The sequence below is a fragment of the Eretmochelys imbricata genome, chromosome 7 (assembly GCF_965152235.1).
Source record: "Eretmochelys imbricata isolate rEreImb1 chromosome 7, rEreImb1.hap1, whole genome shotgun sequence".
NCBI lineage: Eukaryota > Metazoa > Chordata > Testudines > Cheloniidae > Eretmochelys > Eretmochelys imbricata.
Window position 1 is genome coordinate 103346107 of NC_135578.1, and position 22589 is coordinate 103368695.

The 22589-nt window shown below is 43.3% G+C and overlaps 1 protein-coding gene across 1 annotated transcript in view; it reads left to right on the plus strand.

Annotated features, from left to right (window-relative positions):
* ADAM12 (ADAM metallopeptidase domain 12) overlaps positions 1-22589 on the plus strand; it is a 352228-nt gene that overhangs the window by 321272 nt on the left and 8367 nt on the right. Inside the window, exons 17-21 of the mRNA XM_077821415.1 lie at positions 2604-2681; positions 10170-10278; positions 15229-15364; positions 16005-16113; positions 16599-16781. Coding sequence (XP_077677541.1) covers positions 2604-2681; positions 10170-10278; positions 15229-15364; positions 16005-16113; positions 16599-16781 — 615 coding nt within the window. The remainder of the gene's footprint in view (positions 1-2603; positions 2682-10169; positions 10279-15228; positions 15365-16004; positions 16114-16598; positions 16782-22589) is intronic.

Below are 22589 nucleotides of genomic sequence, written 5' to 3' on the forward strand. Positions count from 1 at the left end.
TCGTGGTATTTTTTCAAAATTCTGATTAGCCTCACACCAGCTTCGTAATGTGTTCATCAGATTTTGCTAATCATTGCTCACACTTCCATTTTTCACTCTCAGAAAAAGCTGTTTATTGAAATTGAGGCAATTGCTAAGAAGAAAGGCAGCTTCTGCCTGCAAAGAATGGCCTTTCACTTCAAAGGGAAACATAAACCAAGTGTTGTGCTGCCACCAAAGCAGATTTTTGCACGTGCACACACACACACACACACACATTTTGCAGGCATTGCTAATTGTTTTGCACATTTGTAGTACAGTTTCCATCTTGGCACCACATCCATAGTTTTGGCTGCAGAGGAAAAGAGCAGAGGGGGTAATGGGAGACAGAAGAGCCCTGTGGACACTGGAGTGCTATGAATTTATTGGGGGAGGGAAGAATGGTGTCCCGGAACTATTGAGGAGCAGGGGGCAGTCATGCTATTGGAGGATTGTGGGCAGAAAGGAAAAAGGGGAAGAGCCTAGAAAAGTTTAGGTAAGTTAAAACAAAACCATTCCTATATCCAAATGCTTGAGTTTTGCTGAGTTATCATAATTTGTTAGGCATATTGGCAACCAATTTAAAACATGTCCTAATCATGACTACAAAAACTATATTATAAGAAAACGCACTACCCTCCAAAAATGTTTTCAAGTAATTCTGTTATAAAATGGTCTATAAAATGGCTTTTCAAAGAGAAAACTAGTGAGGAATCCAGTGGTATAAAATCCCCCCATTCAAGTTCTGTAGTGAGTATCTAATCTTTCTAATCTGACTAATCGTATACATATACACAAACTATCGAATATACAGCCTAATACTTATGAAATTGTATGTTTTACTTTGAAGGCATTACCACATTGTATTACAGATTCAGAATATGAATTTAAATATTCTTGATTTTTTTTTGTGCTGAAGATATACAGTTTGAAATGCAGCCATTTTAATGGGCTCAGAATTCTCTGTGACAGTGTACTCTGAATATCTGAATTGTGAATACTGCTGTAATCAGTTATTCCCCCAGGGGATAACTTCCCTGATTAGACATCCCTTTTGTCTACTGCCATCACTTTTACCCAGCCTGCTGCTAATTACTGTGACTGCCTTGTAATCCTACTAAACTTTGAACTACAGAGTTAAAGGAGAGCAGAATTTATACACTGTGTTTTTTATTGTTGAGCTAGTATAGTAACAGTCATTCCAATTGTAATATTTGTTTCAGCTTGAATTGGATAACTTTTCATTACCATCAGTTACATCAGTCATTTCAATTTGTATTGGTTGGTGTTTTTATTAAATGGTGCTAATCTTGCTTTATCCCAACCTTCAACTGTGTGGGAAGAGTGAAGTTAACTCTCCGTAATGATTGCAAAACAAAGAACTTTGCATGTGATTATATATGACACTCTATATTTGTTAATTTCTATTTAACAGAAGGGTAAAAGCTCTTCCCCTAGGCTAATGCTAATTTGTAATTTCCTGTGAGATGATTATTTTACCTAATCTGCAACTCTATTTATAGTTGATTTAAAAAATAATTTCTCTTGAAAAAATTCAGTTAGAAAGGTTTAGATTTATCAGATGAGATTAAATTAGCTGCGCCCCCCCCCCGCATTGATCAGTATTCTTTTGAAAATATTCAAGAATTTCCAGACATCCCAGGCCATCTCCTCCACTGGTGTAAATCAACATAGCTCCACGTACTGGTGTAAATTGAGCTATGTCAGTTTATACCAGCAGAGGATCCGATCTTTTAATTCAGGAAGTTGTCTGTTGGCTTGTGAGAATTCTAATATAGCCAGTTCAAGTACATGAAAGAATCCAGTTTGGCATGTTCATAATTCTGGAAGAATAAGAACACAATTACGTAAATAATAAAGTATTTTAGTAGTTGTTAATTTTCAAAAACTAAGAGACAAATCCTCACCTAGTATAAACTGGTGTAGCTCCATTGAAGTCAATGGAACTATGCAGATTAACACTAGCTCAGGATATAGCCTTCGATATCAGATATATCTGAAATTCAATCTTGCAATACCCTGCATGCTAGTCAAGAGTGATACCAACCTTTACCCTGACCTGGGATTGAAGTGGATTTTAACCCCAAGGATTTACAAGGATGATAATATAAAGGACATACTTTTTAAATGTATTTAGACATTGCTGCGCTCAGTGTCACAATGCCTAACTGATTTAGGAACCTAAGTCTTGGTTTCAAAAGTGATTTAGGCATGTAGAAGCCCAAAGCCCATTGACTGCCATGCATGGCGCATAAGTGCCTAAATTCCTTTTGAAAATGAAACTTAGGCTCCTGAACCAGTTACACATTTCAACACTGAGTGCAACACCTAAATATCTTTAAAAACCTGGGCCATAGGTTCTGATTCTGATCTCCCTTACATTGCTGTAAATCAGGGATAATGCCACTGGTGTGAAATCAGTTGCTGCATAGGCAAATCAGTACAATTGCTACTGGAAAGGTGATAGATGAACAAATGTAGCTGTAAGGATATAATAGTTCACTGTGTGCACCCTAGGTATGTTTTTTTCAGCAACATTAAAGCTGTTCTTTCTCATTTTGCAGATCTGTCTTAATCGCCGGTGCCAAAATATTAGTATATTTGGTGTTCATGAATGTGTAACAAAATGCCATGGACGTGGGGTAAGTATTACAGAAACAATTTTTTGCAGTCAGTCAATACCCAGCTGAGCAATAAATCATTCATTTGTAACAGCTCTGGAATCTATGATTCTTTGTAATATATCAGCCAAAGTCTTTTCAACATTTCACTCTAAAGATATTAATTTTCAGTGCCCTTTATACACTGCGAGAAATTAAATGTGATTTTTATTTAACAAAAAAAAATTGATCCAGTAGTAATTAATCTTTTTTTAAATTAACATTCTGTGATGAAAAGGAATTGTGTCATCTTCAAAGTGATTTTAAACCTACCCTTCCTTCATGAAGAATTTCCTATTAACATTTCAAACAAGTTGTTTCTCTGTGGTCCCAGCAGTGAGTTATAGTATGCATCTGAATTGAGATTTTTCAAAAAGCACTTCAAAAAGGACTAAAATTAAAAAAAAAAATCAAAACCATGCTGACAGCAGTGTATGAATTACAGGGGAATTACAGACCAGTCACCTTAACTTCAGTACCCAGAAAGATAATGGAGCAAATAATTAAGCAAATCAATTTGTGAACAACCTAGAAGATAATAAGGCTATAAGTAATAGTCAGCCTGGATTTGTCAAGAACAAATTATGTCAAACCAACCTAATAGCTTTTTCTGACAGAGTAACAAGTCTTGTGGATGGGGGGAAGCGGTAGACGTGGTATATCTTGACTTCAGTAAGGCTTTTGATACCGTCTCGCATGACCTTCTCATAAACAACTAGGGAAATAAAACCTAGATGGAGCTAGATGGGTGCATAACTGGTTGGAAACCTGTTCCCACATAGTAGCTGTCAGTGGTTCATAGGCAAGCTGGAAGGGCAAATTAAATGGGGTCCCACAGGGATCAATTCTGGGTCTGGTTCTGTTCAATATCTTCATCAATGATTTAGTGAATGGCAGAGAGAGGACACTTACAAAGTTTGCAAGTGCTTTGGAGGATAGGATTAAAATTCGAAATGATCTGGACAAACTGGAGAAATTGTCTGAAGAAAATAGGATGAAATTCAATAAGAACAAATGCAAAGTGCTCCAATTAGGAAGAAACAATCAGCTGCGCACATACAAAATGGGAAATGACTGCTTAGGAAGGAGAACTGCAGAAAGGGATCTGGGGGTCCTAGAGGATGACAAGCTAAATATGAGTCAACAGTGTAACACTGTTGCAAAAACAGCAAACATCCTACTGGAATGTATTAACAGGAGTGTTATTAAGTAAGACATGAGAAGTAATTCTTCTGCCCTACTCCATGCTGATTAGGCCTCAACCAGAGTATCCAGTTCTGGGCGCCACATTTCAGGAAAGATGTGAACTAATTGGAGAAAGTACAGAGAAGAGCAACTAAGGTCTAGAAAATATGACCTGTGAGGGAAGACTGAAAAAATTGAGAGGGGACATAACAGTTTTCAAGTACATAAAAGGTTGTTACAAGGAGGAAAAATTGTTCTCCTTTAACTCTGAGGATAGGACAAGGAGAAATGGGCTTAAATTGCAGCAAAGGAGGTTTAGGTTGGACATTAAGAAAAATTGCCTGTCAGGGTGGCTAAGCACTGGAATAAATCACTGAGGGAGGTTGTGGAAGCTCCATCACTGGACATTTTTAAGAGCAGATTACACAAACACCTGTCAGGGATAGTCTAGATAATGTTCAGTCGTGTCGTGGGTGCAGACGACTGGACTAGATGACCTTCTGAGATCCCTTCCAGTCATACGATTCTATGAAAGTTACATGAGAGAGATTATCATAACTTGTTTAAATCGAAATCTGTTTCAGTTCACAAAACGTTTTAGTGATAAAGAGCGCATAAATGTTTTTAAACACAATTTATATTTTTCATGAAAGTGTTAATTATTTCAAACTACATCATTTTAATCTTGATTTTCTGCATGATTGGTTCATTTGTTTCTGTGAAAGCCTGTGCCAACAGAAATCATGCTTCAAGAACTATAGGAACTAAAAATCCCTTTTTATAATTAATAGATAATAGCTTGTGTTTTGAGAAGGTTTGCAGAGTCAATGATAATATAAGTTCTTCTTCAAGTGCTTGCTCATGTCGATTCTATTCCAGGTGTGTGAGTGCCCACATGCACACTTGTCAGAGATTTTTGCCTTAGCGGTATCTGTAGGGTCAGCAGTGGCGCCCTCTGGAGTGCTGTGCTCATGTGTCGGTATATTAGGCACTGCAGGCCCTATGCTTCTCAGTTCCTTCTTACCGGCCATGATGGTTGGTCGGAGTGCCTTCCCCTTGCCTTGCAAGTGGATAGCGGTTCTCTCTAACTCTCATTGTTGTTAGCTTTGTATATTGTTTCTTTACAGTAGGTAAGTGTTAAGTAGTGTTACTTAGTAAGTTAGTCCCAGCGGGGATTTAGCCCCAGGGCAGGGTATGTCCCGGTCCTCAGGCTTTAAACCTTGTTCTGCCTGCAATAGGCCTATTCCTGTTAGTGACCCCCATACCAGCTGTCGCACATGAAGTACAAATGTCACATTTGCAAGAACTTTCGTCCTCGAACTCAAAAGCAGCACAACATTTGTCTAAGGGCCTTCCTCATGGAGGCTGCACTTCGCCCGGCATCAGCACTTCCCACTCTGACTCTACGACCAGCACCTTCACCCTGGTGCACAGTGCACCGCCAACACTGGGCTCTGCCTGGCCCTGCTCCCCTTCGCCGGTGCCCAAGAAGCATCTGAAGAAACGAGACTCCCCAGCACTGAGCAAGAAGGGTCAAGGGAACCCTTGTTGGGCAAAGGACCCAGTTCAGGCCACCTGCCCACTCCGTAGCCACAAGGGGGTACCTCTCCGGCTGGATGCTCCAGTCCCCCTTAGGGATCCACCACCAATTCCCGGGAGTGGTAGGGCACCCAGGCACTTGGCAGGGCCGTCGACGTCTGAGGCCCTCCCGGTGGCCAGGGATCAGAGAGCTCTCCCAGCGCCGCCCGTGCAGCGCATGGTGTTGGATCCAGCTAAGGTTTCCCGAAGGGGTAAGCCAACCATGAGACCTCCTCAGAGGGAAGCCAAACGCTGTTGGTCCCCAGAGCAGATGCAGCATTCGCCATGCCTATGGCTGGGATCCCTAACTCCACAATCTAGGTCTCCTGTCTTACCGCCCAGGTTGCTAGCGCCGCGCTTGCAATCACAATTGATGTGCCTATGGTGAGACGTGATCTCCGTACATCTGACACAGATCATCCTCCTGCCAGCTTACCTCTCGGCGTAGATCTCCATCGGTGCATCATTCCCCTCGGAAATGGGATCAGTCATTGGCATGGCACTGATTTCCCTGCCGCCAGTACTGGTCTTTGGAGTGGCACCGGTCCTTCAATTCGAGGCATCAGTCTTCCACGGCTACGGTCAACTGCCAGACACAAGCTTCTACGGCCCCACCCTGGTCCCCGGAAAGGGACTCGTCCAGATCAGAACAGGACTTCAGCCCCTCGCCATGACAGCAGCAGCCCTTGTGGCCGCCCGAGACCACCTCGGCTTCCACAGTGCCAACCTGGCAGCACGGCCAATGGCAGGCACAGTGGTCATATTGGAACATGTCGGGCATGCCAATTATGCCAATGCCCTTCTCGCATCACTCCTCCCTTGCTGTCTCAGAGAAGCAACCCACAGCACCGATGGCACTGGGCCTGGTGCTCAGAGCAGAATCCGATACTGCAGTAGAGGAGCGGGCACCCACTCCAAAAGAACCTTCCCCCACGGGGGACAATGTCCCAGGCCCTCCCTGCAGTGGTCTAATCCTCATCCTTGTCACCAGACAAGGCAGTAGCAGGCCCTCAAGCACCACACCTCCTGATGACTTTAAGGAGCACCAAGCCTTGCTCAGAAGAGTGGCTTCGAACTTGGGCCTGGAGGTGGAAGAAATGGCAGAGCAGCCTGATACTTGATTCACCGTGCTTTTGAAAGTTTATTTGACAGCCAGCCTTCAGTTTAGGGTGTCAAATCACCAGGCTTTATTGGGGAGATACAATTTTAATCTGTGGGACTCCCTCAAAAAGCGTAAAGACTCGCTACCCCAGGGCTTGGCCCAAGAATTCACCGCCAATTTGGAGGAGGGTACCACAGTGGCAAGGACCTCCCTCCAGATGGCCTGGGACACAGCCGATTTGGCAGCCAGGGTCGGTGCCTCGGCCATGGTAATGAGGTGCAGTTCCTGGCTTCAATCCGCAGGTCTGTCCCAGGAGATGCAGTCCTCCACCCAGGACCTCCCATTCGATGGGAGCGGTCTCTTCTCCGAGCAGACAGATGCAAGGCTGCATGGACTTAAGGACACTTGAGCCAAATGCCCTTCTGCACCAAACTCCCTCCCAGAGCCTGCACCCCTCACCCTCTCCTGCACCCCAACACTCTGCCCCAGCCTGGACCCCTTCCTGCACCCAAACTCCCTCCCAGAAAGAAACTACTATAACAGCTGTTCTAAGGTAAGTAGTAGGCTATTTTGAATTAACTTAACTATATTTTACATGTTTTCAGATTGAAATGTAACCACAGAAGGGCTTTATGTTAATTAAAAGGCAAGTTTAATATAGTGTTAATAGCCTCAATGCCATAATTGTGATAATTTTGTTTTAAATTAGGAAAAAGACTTGTATTCAGGGGCCCCACAAAATCTAATAGTCCCGGGTCCAAGGAGAGTTAATCTTGCCCTGACCAGGGTATCCCGTGCAAGCAGGCTTCACTGTGATTGATCTTGGAGTACCTTCTGCACCTCAAGCTCCAGGGCCTGTCTCTTTCCTCAATTAAGGTCCACTTGGCACTATTTCGGCCTTCCAGCCTCCATTCCAGGGCAGGTCAGTCTTCGCTAACAACATGACGGTCAGGTTTTTGAAAGGTCTGGAGCAACTCTATCCCCATGTTCATGACCCTGTCCCTCCTTGGGACCTGAATCTCGTGTTGACGCGGCTCATGGGTCCCCCTTTTGAACCTCTGACTTCCTGCTCCCTTCTTCTACTCTCCTGGAAGGTCAAATTCCATTTTACAAGGACAAGGTCCAGCTACAACTGCACCTGGCTTTCCTGTCCAAGGTTGTTTCACAGTTTCATACAACCCAGGACATATACTTACCTGTCTTCTTTCTAAAGCCTCCTAAGTCAGATGAAGAGCGTAAATTACACTCTCTGGATGGCAGGAGAGTATAGCCTTTTACATCAAAAGGATCAAGCCATTCCATAAGTCGATGCACTTGTCTGTCATGGTGGCGGACAGGATGAAAGGTCTTCCAGTGTCTTCCCAGAAGAATTCATCATGGATCCCCTCCTGCATCTGTTTTGCTATGATCTGGCGAAAGTGCCTCCACTGGCGATTGTAACCACCCAGACAACAAGGGTGCAAGCCTCGTTGGTGGCCTTCCTGTCCCAAGTGCCGATTCAAGGTATCTGCAGGGCTGCTACCTGGTCATCCATTCACACTTTCACGTCTCATTATGCACTTACGCAGCAGGCCTGAGATGATGCTGTCTTCAGTAGAGCAGTGCTACAAGCCGTACCTCCATGGATACTGCTTGTGAGTGACCTAGAATGGAATCTACATGGGCAAGCACTCGAAGAAGAAAAAACGGTTACTTAGCTTTCGTAACTGTTGTTCTTCGAGATGGGTTGCTCATGTCCATTCCATTACTTGCCCTCTTACTCCTCTGTCAGAGTTGCTGGCAAAAAGGAACTGAAAGGGTGTAGGGCCAGTGGCGCCTAATATACCAACACATGAGCGCGGCACTCCAGAGGGCGCCACTGCCGACTGTATGGATATCGCTAAGGCAAAAATTTCTGATGACCGTGCACGTGGGCACACACACACACACACACCTAGAATCTAATGGACATGAGCAACACATCTCAAAGAACAAGTTACGAAAGGTAAGTAACTGTTTTTTGTCAATGTGCGGAAATAAGCATCGACTTACAGATTGGCATTTGTACGCCAGTGCTATGGAGAACACATGGTGACTTCTAAGAAGCAAAACAAGAATTTGCAGAGTTGTAGATGGTAATCCTTGTAGAGCTGTAATTTATAAATTACTGTAGCCTACATAATATTTTTAACTGTCCTCCTGTATGTTGAAAACAAATCAGTTGTAATGTTTTATATGACTCTGGAACATTTCCTTTAAAAGTACTGTGAGAGGAAGCGAAGGCTGAGTAAATGATTATTTTTATTGAACTATGCAGATTCCCCAAAATACGGCCTTACTGAAAGCATGCAAATTGGCTTCCTCAGAAAAAGCATCTTGAGAGGTTATTTGACCTAACTAGATTGTCTGAAGCAGGATTCTACTGATCAATCTGTTGTCAAGTTTTCCCATGGCAAAGGTTCCTGCAGAGCAGTGATGATCAATGTTAGTAGGACTAAGGACCCCCTTGGCACCTTGCCATAAGTGCAAGAGTGTGAGAGTAATACAAGTGTAACTCTGCCTTGCTTAGTCCTATGCAGCACAATGTTTATCTTGTTCAATCGTACCATAATGGCAAGGGTGCATCATTAGCCGCTGCTCAAAATCCCGGCAGCACCTCATTTGGATGGGAGGAGAGGGTCTTCCCCTGGGCGAGAACTGAAGAGCTAGCCCTTCGTTGGAGAGCTGAAGATTTCTTTTTTTTTTCTTTTTAGTATCTCTCTCAAGAATAAATCACTGGGATCCTGTTAGCTCATTCTCCCTTGTGCAATGGAAACAGGTTGTTATTACCCTATTGGGTCTGTCCCTTGGTGCTCCCTCATGCTGCAGGTCATGCAAATCTAGTGTCAAGAAGAAAAGTTTTAGTCACAGGAACCTGGGGCAGGTCAGGTCTGTTCAGAGGTGCCCACCTTGCACCATCCTTCTCATCTGTCAAGATCCCTCTTCGTCCAACCTGCATACCCAGTGTCCTGCTTCCAGTTCCCTGTCCCCTCCCTTTGACTGAGAATGTTGGTCACCCTTAGAGCTGAGGCCTGAGAAGTGGCAGTATCAGTCGGCAGTCCAGCCCAGATAGATTAGGACTGGGACCAGGAAGCAAGCTGCTCAGGCATTGCTGGGGCATTAGGAAGGTGAGAGGAATCTTGTTCCTTACAAGGGAGAAAGAACAGGAGTTGTGAGAAAGTGGGGCTCCTGCTGGAGAGGAGAAAGGGAGACACTAAAGACGACTGTACTGAGTGTTATTTTGGATGACTGAAGATGAACACTACTCCTCTTTGATGCTCTGAGGTTTATAGTTCCAATAGAGGTACTATATGGCACTTACAGTTCAAGTTATCAATACAAAAATAGTGATTTAGGTTCCACATTGCTATTAGGGTATACACATTTTGAAAAATGTGTAAGCAATTGTATTTAATCGAGGTGGTGGCAGCAGGCTGATTTGGATGTGTTCCTGTTGTGACATGAGCTTTAATCCCCATGCATCTACCCCTGCCTGAGTGAAAGCTCCTATAGTCTGATAAGAGTCAATCTAAGCTGCCTGGAATAACTTTTCATATTACTTCATTTGTCGTCATTTTATTTTGAAGGTCTGTAACAATAAAAAAAATTGTCACTGCGAAGCTGACTGGGCCCCTCCCCGTTGTGACAAGCCAGGGTTTGGCGGCAGCATGGACAGTGGACCAACCAGACAAGCAGGTTAGTAATAGCTGATGCTTTCCTGCCATTCCATGGTAGAAAGGGAAAATCCAAATGGGTTTTATTGAAATAGGTACTGAGACTGCAAAACTGTCAATAAATTGGGCAAGCTAGTCCAAATGAATTGGCACTAATTAAAATTTAATGAAGCAAAAAACACTGCCAGTTGATTGTAGCAATGTTACTGCATAATTAAGAACACAACAATGCAGAGATTTTGTTTGTTTTTAAGAGTACATTATCCAGTTAGGTAGTTCTGAGATGTGGGGTGATGGTATATTGGTGTGAGCACAAGATTACGAACCAGGAACTCAAGTTTTAACCCTAACTCAGTGGTGGACATGAGCAAGTAACTTAACTTTTCAACTGCTGTAAGGGCTTACAGGGTACCCTGTAACAGTTCCCACATATTTATTGGTTTTAGAGTAGCAGCCGTGTTAGTCTGTAACCGCAAAAAGAACAGGAGTACTCGTGGCACCTTAGAGACTAACAAATGTTCTAATAAATTTGTTAGTCTCTAAGGTGCCACAAGTACTCCTGTTCTTTTCACATATATGGTAATATGATAAGAGACTCAATAAATAAGAGAGAGAGACAGTGTTTCTGATCTACCTTGAGATACATCAAACTCCAAAACACCCTCCATTGCCTACAGCATCACTGTATCAGCATGGGTTTATGGAAAATAAATCTTCACAGACTAACTTGATATCTTTTCTGGATGAGATTACAAGTTTGGATGATAAAGGTAACAGTGTTGATGTAATTTACTTAGACTTCTGTAAGGCATTTGACTTGATACTACACAACATTTTGATTAAAAAACTAGAATAAAGAATTATCATCACACATGTTAAATGGATTACAAATTGGCTAACGGAGAGGTCTGAAAATGTAACTGCAAACAGGGAATCATCATTGACCAGGTGTGTTTCTAGTGGGTTTTGGGGATTGTTTCTTGGTTTGACGCTATCTAACATTTTTATCAATGACCTCGAAGAAAACTTAATATTCACTTATGACACACAGACTGTGGGAGTGGTAAGTAATGAAGGTGACAGGTCATGGATACAGAACGAACTGGATTACTTGCAAACCATGTGTATTTTAATATGGTCAAATGTAAACAAAGAATGCAGGCAAAACTTACAGAATGCGGGACTCTGACCTGGAAATAGACTTGGAGGTTATGGTAGATAATCCGCTCTACATGAGCTCCTCGTGCGACACTTTGACCAAAAGGGCTAATGTAATCCTTGGATGCATAAACAAAAAATCTTGAGTAGTATTAAGGATATAACCTCAGTATATGGCATTGGTGTAACTGCTGTTGGAATACTGTGTCCAGTTCTGGGGTCTACAATTCAAGAAGGATGTTGATGATAAATTGGAGAGGGTTAAGAACAGATCCACAAGAATGATTAGTGGATTGGAAAAGCTAGAAAAAGCTAGAAGGACCACTGTCTTACAGTGATGGACTCAAGGAGCTCAATCTATTTAACAAACAGAAGGATAACAGATGACTTGGTCACAGTTTGTAAGTGCCTATGTGAGGAACAAAAAATTGACAATGTGCTTTTCAATCTAGCAGACCAAGGATATAACAAGATCTAAAGGCTGGAAGTTTAAATTCAGACTACAGATAAAGTGCAGATTTTTGACAGTGAGGATAATTAACCCCTGGAACAATTTAGCAAGGATCGTGGTGGATTCTCTATCACTAGCAATTTTTTAAAACAAGATTGGATGTTTTTCTGAAAGATATTCTCTAATTCAAAAAGAAAATAATTCAAGGAAGTTCTTTGTCCTGTGTTATATAGGAGGGCAGACTAGATGGTTACAGTGGTCCTTCTAGCTTTATACTCTATGAATTATGAGACTGATTTTCAATGATATATTTGTACAGTTTGTGCATGCAAAGCCACACCCACAATTGTGTGCCTAATGTAAGTCTGAAATTACTGTCATTACAAGTGCAAATCGGGAATGTGTGCACTCATGTGACCAGACATTCATGCATGCTATTAACTGATTTGCATGCATGCACTTTTAAAAATCGGAACCTCAGAATATGACAAATCCAGAAAAATAAGTAACTGTTCTATGGTGGCTTTTATAGTGGGGGAAACTTCTGAATATGTACAAACATAAATCCATTTAACTTTCACATATTTTGAAAATTTGATGCTAATGGAAGATATATATATTTCCTGTACCCTGTGCCTTCAATTTCCCTATGAGCAATCCCTGAAATAATGGCCGTCGCATCCTATTTCTCCTCTAGCCAGACACAGATTTTTTCGATATGTGTTGATAATCCTTAGATACATGTTACATTTCAGAGTACCATAACATTAGTGATTTCAGTGGAGTTCTAATTTATATCAGTGACAGAAAAATTAGGCCCATAGTCTACTCACATTTGCATATGTGGCCTATGATTTCCTGGAAAGTAATCTGAGCTCTTTTCATGAATAATGCTATTCAAAAATAAATTGGATTGTATTCTCTACATACTGGATCCTGCAGTGAATTGTAATGCTGAACTAGTGACCTCACAATCATTTCCATGGCAACAACATGATTTCACTGCAGGACATAGCAGAAGGAAGGTTCTGAGGGAGAAAGATTTTATTCAAACACCAAACTTCCGACAAAACAGTAAAGAAACTGAGCTCAAGAAGTGAGCAAGTACAGTTATTAATGTGTAAATATTCTCATTTTTCCAGGTGTGCTCTAACATAAGTCCTTCTTAAACTTACCTTGCTATGGCTAAGTAGTGCAGGGAACTACAAAATCTGACTGTACATATCATGTAGAATGTGCTGCAATACACAGAAGGCAAATATAGGGTGTCTTCAATAATTCAATTCTCTACTTTGAAAGGAAGCCCTTTAATGTTACTTTTAAAATTAGTTTTCTGCAGTTTTATATATCATGATACTTTTGCCATCTATTTTCAATGCCCATGCTATACTCAGTAGTACTAGGAATAAACAAATATAGAAATTGCTAGGGGAGCTAATTTTTCTTCCCTGACACTTGTGATTTAAATATGAGCAGTTGATACAAGGTTCGGATTATGACCTGAATAGTTTGCACATCTGTAAATCAAACGGTAGAAGGATTAACTCAATAAAAAAGAAACAGTCATTTACCTTAGTTAAATGAGACACACGGCCTGATTTGTCTTTAGTAACTGATTTCACCCAGCTAACTTTTACTAAATCCGTGTACTCAGCACACTATATCTTTATTAAATAGCAGCACTAAATATTTAACAGAATCATTATGTAAAGATAAATTAAATGTAATTGCCTATACTCAGTTTACTCATTTTATTTAGCTTTTAGGACTGGAAAGAGATTTATTACTGTTACTCTGAGCTAAAGGGCTCTGTGTCGCTGTCAGTCAATGCAATCAATACTGTCAATTGCATTGGCCAATGTCTAGTTGAGGTTGGGGTACGTTAAAAATCTAGCTGGCTGAAATTCAGTCAGGATAAGACTGAGATAATGCTGGTAGGTTGCCATTATAAGCATTATAACTGTACCTTTTACTGAGGGTGAGAAATTCCATACATTGTTAAAGTTTGTAGTTCTAGAGTATTATTGCATCTCCAGCTGCTGGTAGATGATCATATAGCAGACCTATCTACCAGAGTTTTTTCCCATCTCTTCCCGACCACAAGACTGTGACTGATTTTGGGGTTTTTTTTAGTTGCAGACCTTGCAGGCATGATTGATTCATATCTTTGTTACCTTTAGATTAGACTATTGCAATGTACTCTGTGCAAAACTGCACTTTAAATCATTCTGGAAACCTAAGGCAGTGTAGAAGGCAGCAGCCTGCACATTAAATGGTGTGTCTCATCACAAGCACATGATACCAGATTCTTACATTGCTTACTCCTTGATTTCCAAATTGAGATTAAGATGTTGGCTTAAAGTAAAGCTCTAAGGGCTTGAGACCTTCCCACTCCCCCTGCCATACTGCCACAGCTGCAGTTAGCAGAGAACCTTGAGCTGGAGCTCCCCATTAGTATAAAAGAGAGAGAGAGTGCGCGCTCCTGGCAGGGTTTTCTCCAGATTGGGTTGGATGGAATCTTTGATTAGATCATGTTCTGGTTTTGGAAGAGCAGAAGCTGCCAGCATTATTCATTATTGCATATTACTGTATTTAGAGCAAAGGCCGCCCATTATTCCAATCCATCTGTTGTTACTGAGCTCAAGGAGCATAACCATTGTCACAGCAGTTGCCAACCTGTAATGTAAAGGGCTGACATTTGGACTGTAAAATCCAGAGTAATGCAATCCAAATAACACTGTGAAGTGGGCCACTGGAATACAGTGAATCTGGTAAAGAAATTGCCATTCTGTAGTGTCTTAAATAAATACAACCACGAGTAGTCTTATTACTTCATTTGACCCTTAAATGGTAAGAATTATGTTTTTCCACCATAAGACAACTGATTTTTACACTTTCACTAATATCCATTTGAAGGGGAGAAAACTTTAGTAAATTGAGACACAACCATTTTGCTATCAGCTGTTGAGTTTTGAGTCATAATCTCAAATTGAAGCTAACAGAATATCAAAGTTTTTAGTATCTGTATCACTGAGAGTGATATTTAATTGCCTCTTCCATCTTTTAGTGCACCCTCTGTATTTTTTTTTCCAGTTTTCTGCTTTGGATATTTATACAGTTGAGGAATGGACTGAGTCTATCAGCGTGTATTTAACCATTTTGGTTTTGGAGTTGACAGAAACAAATGATGTGAGAATTAAGTTCAAGCATAATCATAGCAGAAATAGTAATAAATTATTTACTAATTTCATTTTGTATGTTGCTAGAAAGTAGGCCTAGCCAGCAATATCCCGCTCTTGATATCACACAAATTTCATCATAACTGACCCCTACCAGAAGTAAAAAAAATGTGTTTTATTTCAGATAATAGAAGTTTAACCATAGGAATACTCGTAACCATTCTGTGCCTTATTGTTGCTGGTTTAATCATGTATCTCAAAAGGAAGACTTTGATTAGACTGCTATTTACAAATAAAAAGACAACAATAGAGAAACTAAGGTATGATGATTTTCCTTAACTACTCACTCATTTTTATAAACTTCAGTAGAAATTGACTGTACTCATTCCATTTCTCAATACTTGTGATGTGTATATGAGACATTGAGTCAAGTTTACTAAAAGTTCATTCATTCATTAATTGAGTTTTTCAGAAATGTTCTTTCTTCACTTCAACTTCATTGACGTCAGTAAATAAAATGGGGTTTGACCATATGCCTTTTTATTATGCTTTCCATGATCAGCAATTAAAAAGTAAAGGAAACTTTGCCTTGATTTTTGGATTGGTTGAAATATTTTCATTATCTGGTTTGGCCTTTTATCTAAACTCAGTCAAGTGAGCTAAAACTTCCATATCTGAGGTCATTACTACTTAAATGTTAGACTCATTAGAACAGTCTCTTGGGAGCTATAAAGCTGCATTTCCACAGATTGCAAGAGCTAATTTAACAGACTAGTGGCTTCAAAAAAATCTATATTTTTATTCTTGCAAGTTTTTTAGAAAATTTTTACATTTCCTTGTTTTCCATAGAGAGAAAAAATAAGAAAGCCCTTTCAAAGTGTTATTCTGAGAAAGATACTGTGAAAAAAGTAAAGTTGTAAGAACAAAGTTGCATTCAATAAGTGTATACTTGTATTGCAGGTCTGTGAGTCCAGCAAGGCCTTCCAGTTCATTTGAGCCTAACCATGTTCATACCACAACTCTCAGTAAAAATCTAGTCATAAAGCCACAAAATTTAAACATACATCAGGTGGGTTATTAAACAGTCAAAATATCATTACTAGAATTTTATATACATTTCCTGTATGTTTGAAGTAATTATGACACTTAATGATAATAAGCATTAAAATTATATAAAACTATGAACAAGTTAAACAAGAGCAGAAAAGGTGGGCCCAAAATGCACTTTGGCTTCCAAGTTCCAAACAGATGGAGACTTCAAACGTTGAAAGGAAATACAATTAGTCTCTGGGATACAGCCAGCCATCTCAGACAGAAGCGCTACCTTCTGAACAGCCAAGGACTAGTGTTTGAATAGGCTTCTGGAAGTTGTTAATTGTTTGTTCTCTGGCTACAGAAAAGGAGTTTAGGGGTACGGTAAAGCAGGGAGGGAAAGAAGGGGAAAGCAAGTGCAGAACAAGGAAGATTACAGTGTTTCAAACAATATTGTTTGTATCCATAATATTCACTGGGAATTTTTAAAATTACAAATTTTATTATTTTATGGCTCTATAGAGAGATGGTACGAGAAGATTGCTACCATATCGGACTACTGATATCAGTAATCCTGTAAAGACATCTGATGTACTGAGGTTAAAAACACCCCAGCGAGGCCTACCACCCCTTCACCAGCTATCCTGTCATCAGACCGTACCTGCACGACCACTGCCAGCTAACCCAGCTCTTAGGCTTGCTCAGGTAAAGCTACATTTTCTTTCTTTCTGGTATTTACAGATAGTGATGTCAGGCTACAGACTGCAGTATGAATAACGGCATATAATCAATCAGAATAAAATGTTTTATCACTTTTCATATATGGGTTCTCCCACAGCATTTCCTGTGTCATTGATTGTGTAGCGAGTGGATAGCCAGACAGCAGTCATTATGGCTTCACTCCTGAGCTTGTGTAAAGTGGTGTAGCTCCAATTAAGTAAATGGAGCTGTTCTGATTATTCTGAATGAGGATTTGGCCTTAACTATTCCTTGTACTTCAGCCAATTAAAAGACCAACTTAGAACATGGTTGCAATATATAGTACAGGTGGGAACTTTACCATGGAACCTTTCTGTAACTGGTATTTTCCAGTTTAGCATACTTGTCAACACTAAAATTTGCAGTGGAATTTTCCTCTGTGTTGTAACTGGTTTCCCTTTCTTGGTTATATGTGTTGATGAAAGGGACTTTAAACAAGGGAATGTTGGCCAAGTGACCATCATTATTGCTGCTCCTTCCTATAAGTAAAGATCCTTTTTACCATTAATCATGTGAGAGGAGATCATCTTGTGGCTGAAGTGCAAGACTGAGAATCAAAGGTACCTCTTCTCTGCAGAGTTAATTTGCATGACCACCATCCAGGTTAGCCTAGCCTGGGTGTGTGCAGCCGCACTGCAAATCTCCAGATGAATTACTGTGTGCTCCCTGGCGCTGTACTCACCTATATATAGTGTGACAACTTCTCAGGACATATCCTTTGATAGTTCTTTGTGCTGAGGTTAACTGAACCACTCTGATTCTTTCCTGGTGAATTCTGGAAGAATTTTTCTGTCCTTCTGCACTGATACACAAGGAATTGTGGGAAGGCACTGGAAAAGTGTCAGCACTCAAGTGATTTAGTCTTTGTCCTAACTGCAAAGTGGGCAGGTTACTAGCCGGAGTGAAAGCTTCACTTGAGTTTTAGCCTGCAGCCCCAGATAAGCCAGTTAGCTCAGGCTGAAGCACCACGAAACTTGAATGATACAAAGTTTTGTATGTGAACAGAAAGGGAACAAGGGCAACACCTGAGTAAGATCCTGATTTAACTCTGCAATGAAGACATACCACAAGAGATGGCGACAGTGGTCACAGCCCTCTGCTTGCTTCTGACCCCACTGAGCGTGTGTGTCAACATGGAGAAATCCGTGCTCCTCCCAATGCAGACAATCCACTTCCTTGGAGTGCGCCTAGACTTCCTTCCGACATACTGCTTCGCCACCTTCCTGGCCCTCATGAAGATCTTGCGCTGCAACCAATGCACAATGGTGTGCGGTTGTCTCTGCCTCCTCAACCACATGGTGGCCTACACCTATGTGACGTCGCACACGTGTCTCCATATATGCTGCCTACAACTGTGGCTCATCTCTGTCTACAGGCTCCATTAAGACCACCTGGAGTCAGCCTTGACCATTCCCATTGTGACGGGTTGGATCACAGAAACCCCCTTGGGACTGCCACCTGATATGCTGAGACTACCTCTGAGCCAGTTTTACCTGGCAGCTTGGGACTGCAGAACCCTGACTGATTGTGCCAGACACACTAGCCTGCTAAAACACAGACCCAGGTCTGAACCACATCCCCCAAAAGCTGCAGGTTTAACTGAAACCAGCTTAAGAAGTGCTCCTGTCTCCAGCACTCAGATACCCAACTCCCAATGGGGTCCAAACCCCAAATAAATCCATTTTACCCTGTATAAAGTTTATACAGGGTAAAGTCATAAATTGTTTGCCCTCAAAAACACTGATAGAAAGGTATGCACAGCTGTTTGCCTCCCCCCGCACCCCGGTATTAATACATACTGTGGGTTAATTAATAAGTAAAAAAGTGATTTTATTAAATACAAAAAGTAGGATTTAAGTGGTTCCAAGTAATAACAGACAGAACAAAGTGAATTACCAAGCAAAATAAAATAAAACATGTAAATCTAAGCCTACTACAGTAAGAAAGTGATTATAGATGAGATCTCACCCTCAGAGATGTTCCAGTAAGCTTCTCTTACAGACTAGTCTCCTTCTAGTCTGGGTCCGGTTATCACTCACACCCCTGTGGTTACTGTCCTTTGTTCCAGTTTCTTTCAGGTATCCTTTGTGGGTGGAGAGGCCTCTTGAGCCAGCTGAAGACAAAATGGAGGGGTGTCCCAGGACTTTATATAGTTTCACTCTTGTGGGTGGAAAACCCTCCCTCCCCCTGTGTAGAATCCCAGCTACAAGATGGAGTCTTGGAGTCACATGGGCAGGGACATTCCCAGGAAAGCTCAGATGTGGATTGGTGTCTATCAAGGTCCCTTGTTCACCAAGTACTTCCAATTACTTGAATAACCCCTTCACACTATGTTGATCAAATCTGCCTTAGGTGCCTTCTACAGCAAACATTTTAAATACAAGGATAGAGCCAACACTCATAACTTCAGATATAAAAATGATACATGCATACTAATAGGATGAATACATGCAGTAGAATATAACCTTTGCAAAGATATGTTACATGGCATATCTAGCGTAAAACATATTCCAGTTATGTCATATTTACATTCATAAGCATATTTCTATAAAGCATTATGGGGTGCAACATCACACCCATCTGGGTCTGTGCATCACTCACTTGGTGGACCGATCCTACCAAGGTGCTTGGAGGCACCCCTTTTGCCACCCTCACCCTGGATGCCGCCTTCGCAGGGTGGGGAACATATTTGGGGGGGGGCTGCAAGGCACAGGGGAGGTTGACTGCCAGGGAAGCGCGTGTGCACATCAACACGCTGGAGTTGCATGCAGTCCTCCAGGTTTGCCACGTGTTCTTGCCTCTTCTCCGCAACCGACACATTCAGATCTTCTCTGACACCACCACCACCATGGCAAACAGACAGGGTAGCACCAGATTCCTGTCACTTTGCATGGAGGCTGTCCACCTCTGGAACTGTTGTCTCTGCCACAACATTGTGTCCCATGAGGCGTGACTCCTGGGGACACAGAGCTCCCAGGTGGATGCACTAAGCAGAACTTGGTACCTCAACCACAAGTGGGAGCACCAGAACCCTATGCTCTGCACCCATGTGCTAGGCCTGGGGCACCCCCCTCTGGGATCTCTTTGCAAGTTCCCCCTCTAATTCTCCAGGGAGGGCCAGGGGTCAGGACTCCAAGGCGACACCCTCCTTCCATAGCATAGCAACCTTCTGTACTCTTTTCCCCCATTCCCTCCGCAGGACCTACCAAGATCTGGCCAGGGTCATCCTGATAGCCCTGTGCTGGCCCCAGCAGTTCTGATTTCCCGAGCTACTCAGCTGTGAGCCTGCCCACTGATCAACCTCCCCAACAGGCTGGACCTTCTCACACAGGACCACCATAGGGTTTGCCAACCCGGGCCTGTTCCAACTGACGGTCTGATTTTTGGATGGGGCTAATGCACAGACAGTGCCAGTTCATCACCCGTCTGCCGTATGCTTATATGCAGTAGGCAGGAATCTACGAGGGCATGCTATGCCACAAAATGTAAGTTCTTCACCTCCTGGGTGCACCACCGGGACCTCCCCTCCACTGTCTCTGTATTCATCATCCTAGACTATCTCCTGGAGCTCAAGAACTCAGGCCTCACACTCAGCTCAATCCGCATCCAGCTTGTGGCACTCAGCACCTTCCTCCCTCCCTCCCTCCCAGGGATGGCTGGTCAGTATATTTACCCATCTTACTACTACCTGGTTTCTGAGAGGCGTAACAAACTGCTTCCCACCAGTCCTTACCCCTACTCCCTCCTGGTACCTCAACCTTATGTTGTCTGCCTGAGCTCACCCAGCCTCCATTCAAACCCCTGGCCCATCTATTCATGAAAGTCCTCTTCCTGGTGGCCATCACCTCTGCCTGGAAGGTCAGCAAACTAGCAGCCATGGTGGCTGACCCGCTCTCTTCTCCCCACATCCCCAATACAGTTTTCCATAAAGAGAAAGTCTCCTTACGCCTTCATCCTAAGTTCCAACCACAGGTCGTCTCCAAGTTTTCACTCAACCAATCTATCCATCTCCCAGTCTTCCATCCTAAACAGCATGCCACTCCCGTGGACAGGACACTGCACTCCATGGACGTCTGCAGGGCACTGGCCTTCTACTGGGATAGGACTCAAGCCTGTCACGCCTCCCCACACCTCTTTGTAGGCATTGTGCAGGGGTGGGCAAACTTTTTGGCCTGAGGGCCATATGAGGTTTCTGAAATTATATGGAGGGCCAGTTAGGGGAGGCTGTGCCTCCCCAAACAGCCAGGCATGGCCAGGCCCCCGGCCCCTATCCGACCCCCCCTGCATCTCACCCCCGACAGCCCCCCCCCGGACTCCTGGCCAATCCAACCCCCCCATTCCCTGTCCCCTGACCACCACCTCTGGACCCTCTGCCCCTGACTGCCCCCCCACTGCCACATCCAATCCAGCCCCTCAATCCTGACTGCCCCATCCAACCACCCCTTCTCCCTGACTGCCCCCCGCCATCCCATCCAACCCCGCTCTCCTGCCTGACTGCCCCCCCTGGGACCCCTGCCCCCATTCAACCCCCCTGTTCACTGCCCTCTGACTGCCCCGACCCCTATCCACACCCCTGCCCCTGCCCACCACCATGAATTCCCCTGCCCTCTATCCAACCCTCCCTGCTCCCTTATCTTGCTGCCTCTAGCACCGGTGGTGCTACAGCCATGCCGCCCAGAGCACCAGGACAGGCAGCCGCGCCGCCCAGCTGGAGCCAGCCACGCTACCGCACAGCACAGAGCACCGGGTCAGGGCATGGCTCTGCAGCTGCACTACCTGGCAAGACCTCACAGCCCCGCCACGCAGAGCATTGTGCCGGTGGGGCAGTGAGCTGAGGCTGCAGGGGAGGGAGGACAGTGGGGGAGGGGCCAGGGGCTGGACTCCTGGGCCAGGAGCTCAGGGGCCTTGCAGGAGGGTCCCGCGGTCCGGAGGTGGCCCGTGGGTCATAGTTTGCCCACCTCTGGCACAGTGGAATGGTTGAGAGGGCAAACCCTCTCAGCGTATATCCAATTGGATCTCTAAGTGCATTACAGAATGCTATGCACACTCCAAAGCAACGCCACTTGGCAGAATCATGGCACACTTCATGCAGGCACATGCGACTATCTCTGCCTCCCTGGCAGATGTCCCTTGGCATGAGATCTGCATGCGGCAACGTGGTGCTCTGTCCACACTTTCACAGCACACTATGCCGTTGACTAGTAGGCGGCCGCAGAACCCAATATAAGACACGCTGTCCTACAGCAGGTTTTCTCCATTAAGTCCTCACACCCACCTCAAAGCTGATCATTACTCCATACTCATCCACATTTGGAATACATATAGGTACCATCACCTGAAGAAGAGGAGGAGGTTACTTACCAGTAACTGGAGGTTCTTCAAGGTGTGTGGTCCCTATTTGTATTCCAGTACCTGCCCACCGTCCCCTCTGCTGCGGAGACTCTATGCTGCGGTAAGAGGGAGACTGAGGGTGTGTCACCCCCACACAGCCTCTTATAACCTCACACAGCGCATGTGGCGTCATAAGAAGACCATGCGGGTCAACAGACACTGCTGGTGAAAAAGCTTCCAACTCAGGCACATGGCATGCCTGTGCACCAGTGTTTGGAATACAAATAGGGACCACACATCTCAAAGAACCCCCAGTTACTGGTCAGTAACCTCGTCTTCTAAATGTTTGTCAAGTGTAATAGTTAAAAGTCTGTGTCCAATACAAAATTTTATTTTGTACAGAAGTCTTCATGAAACAGTTTG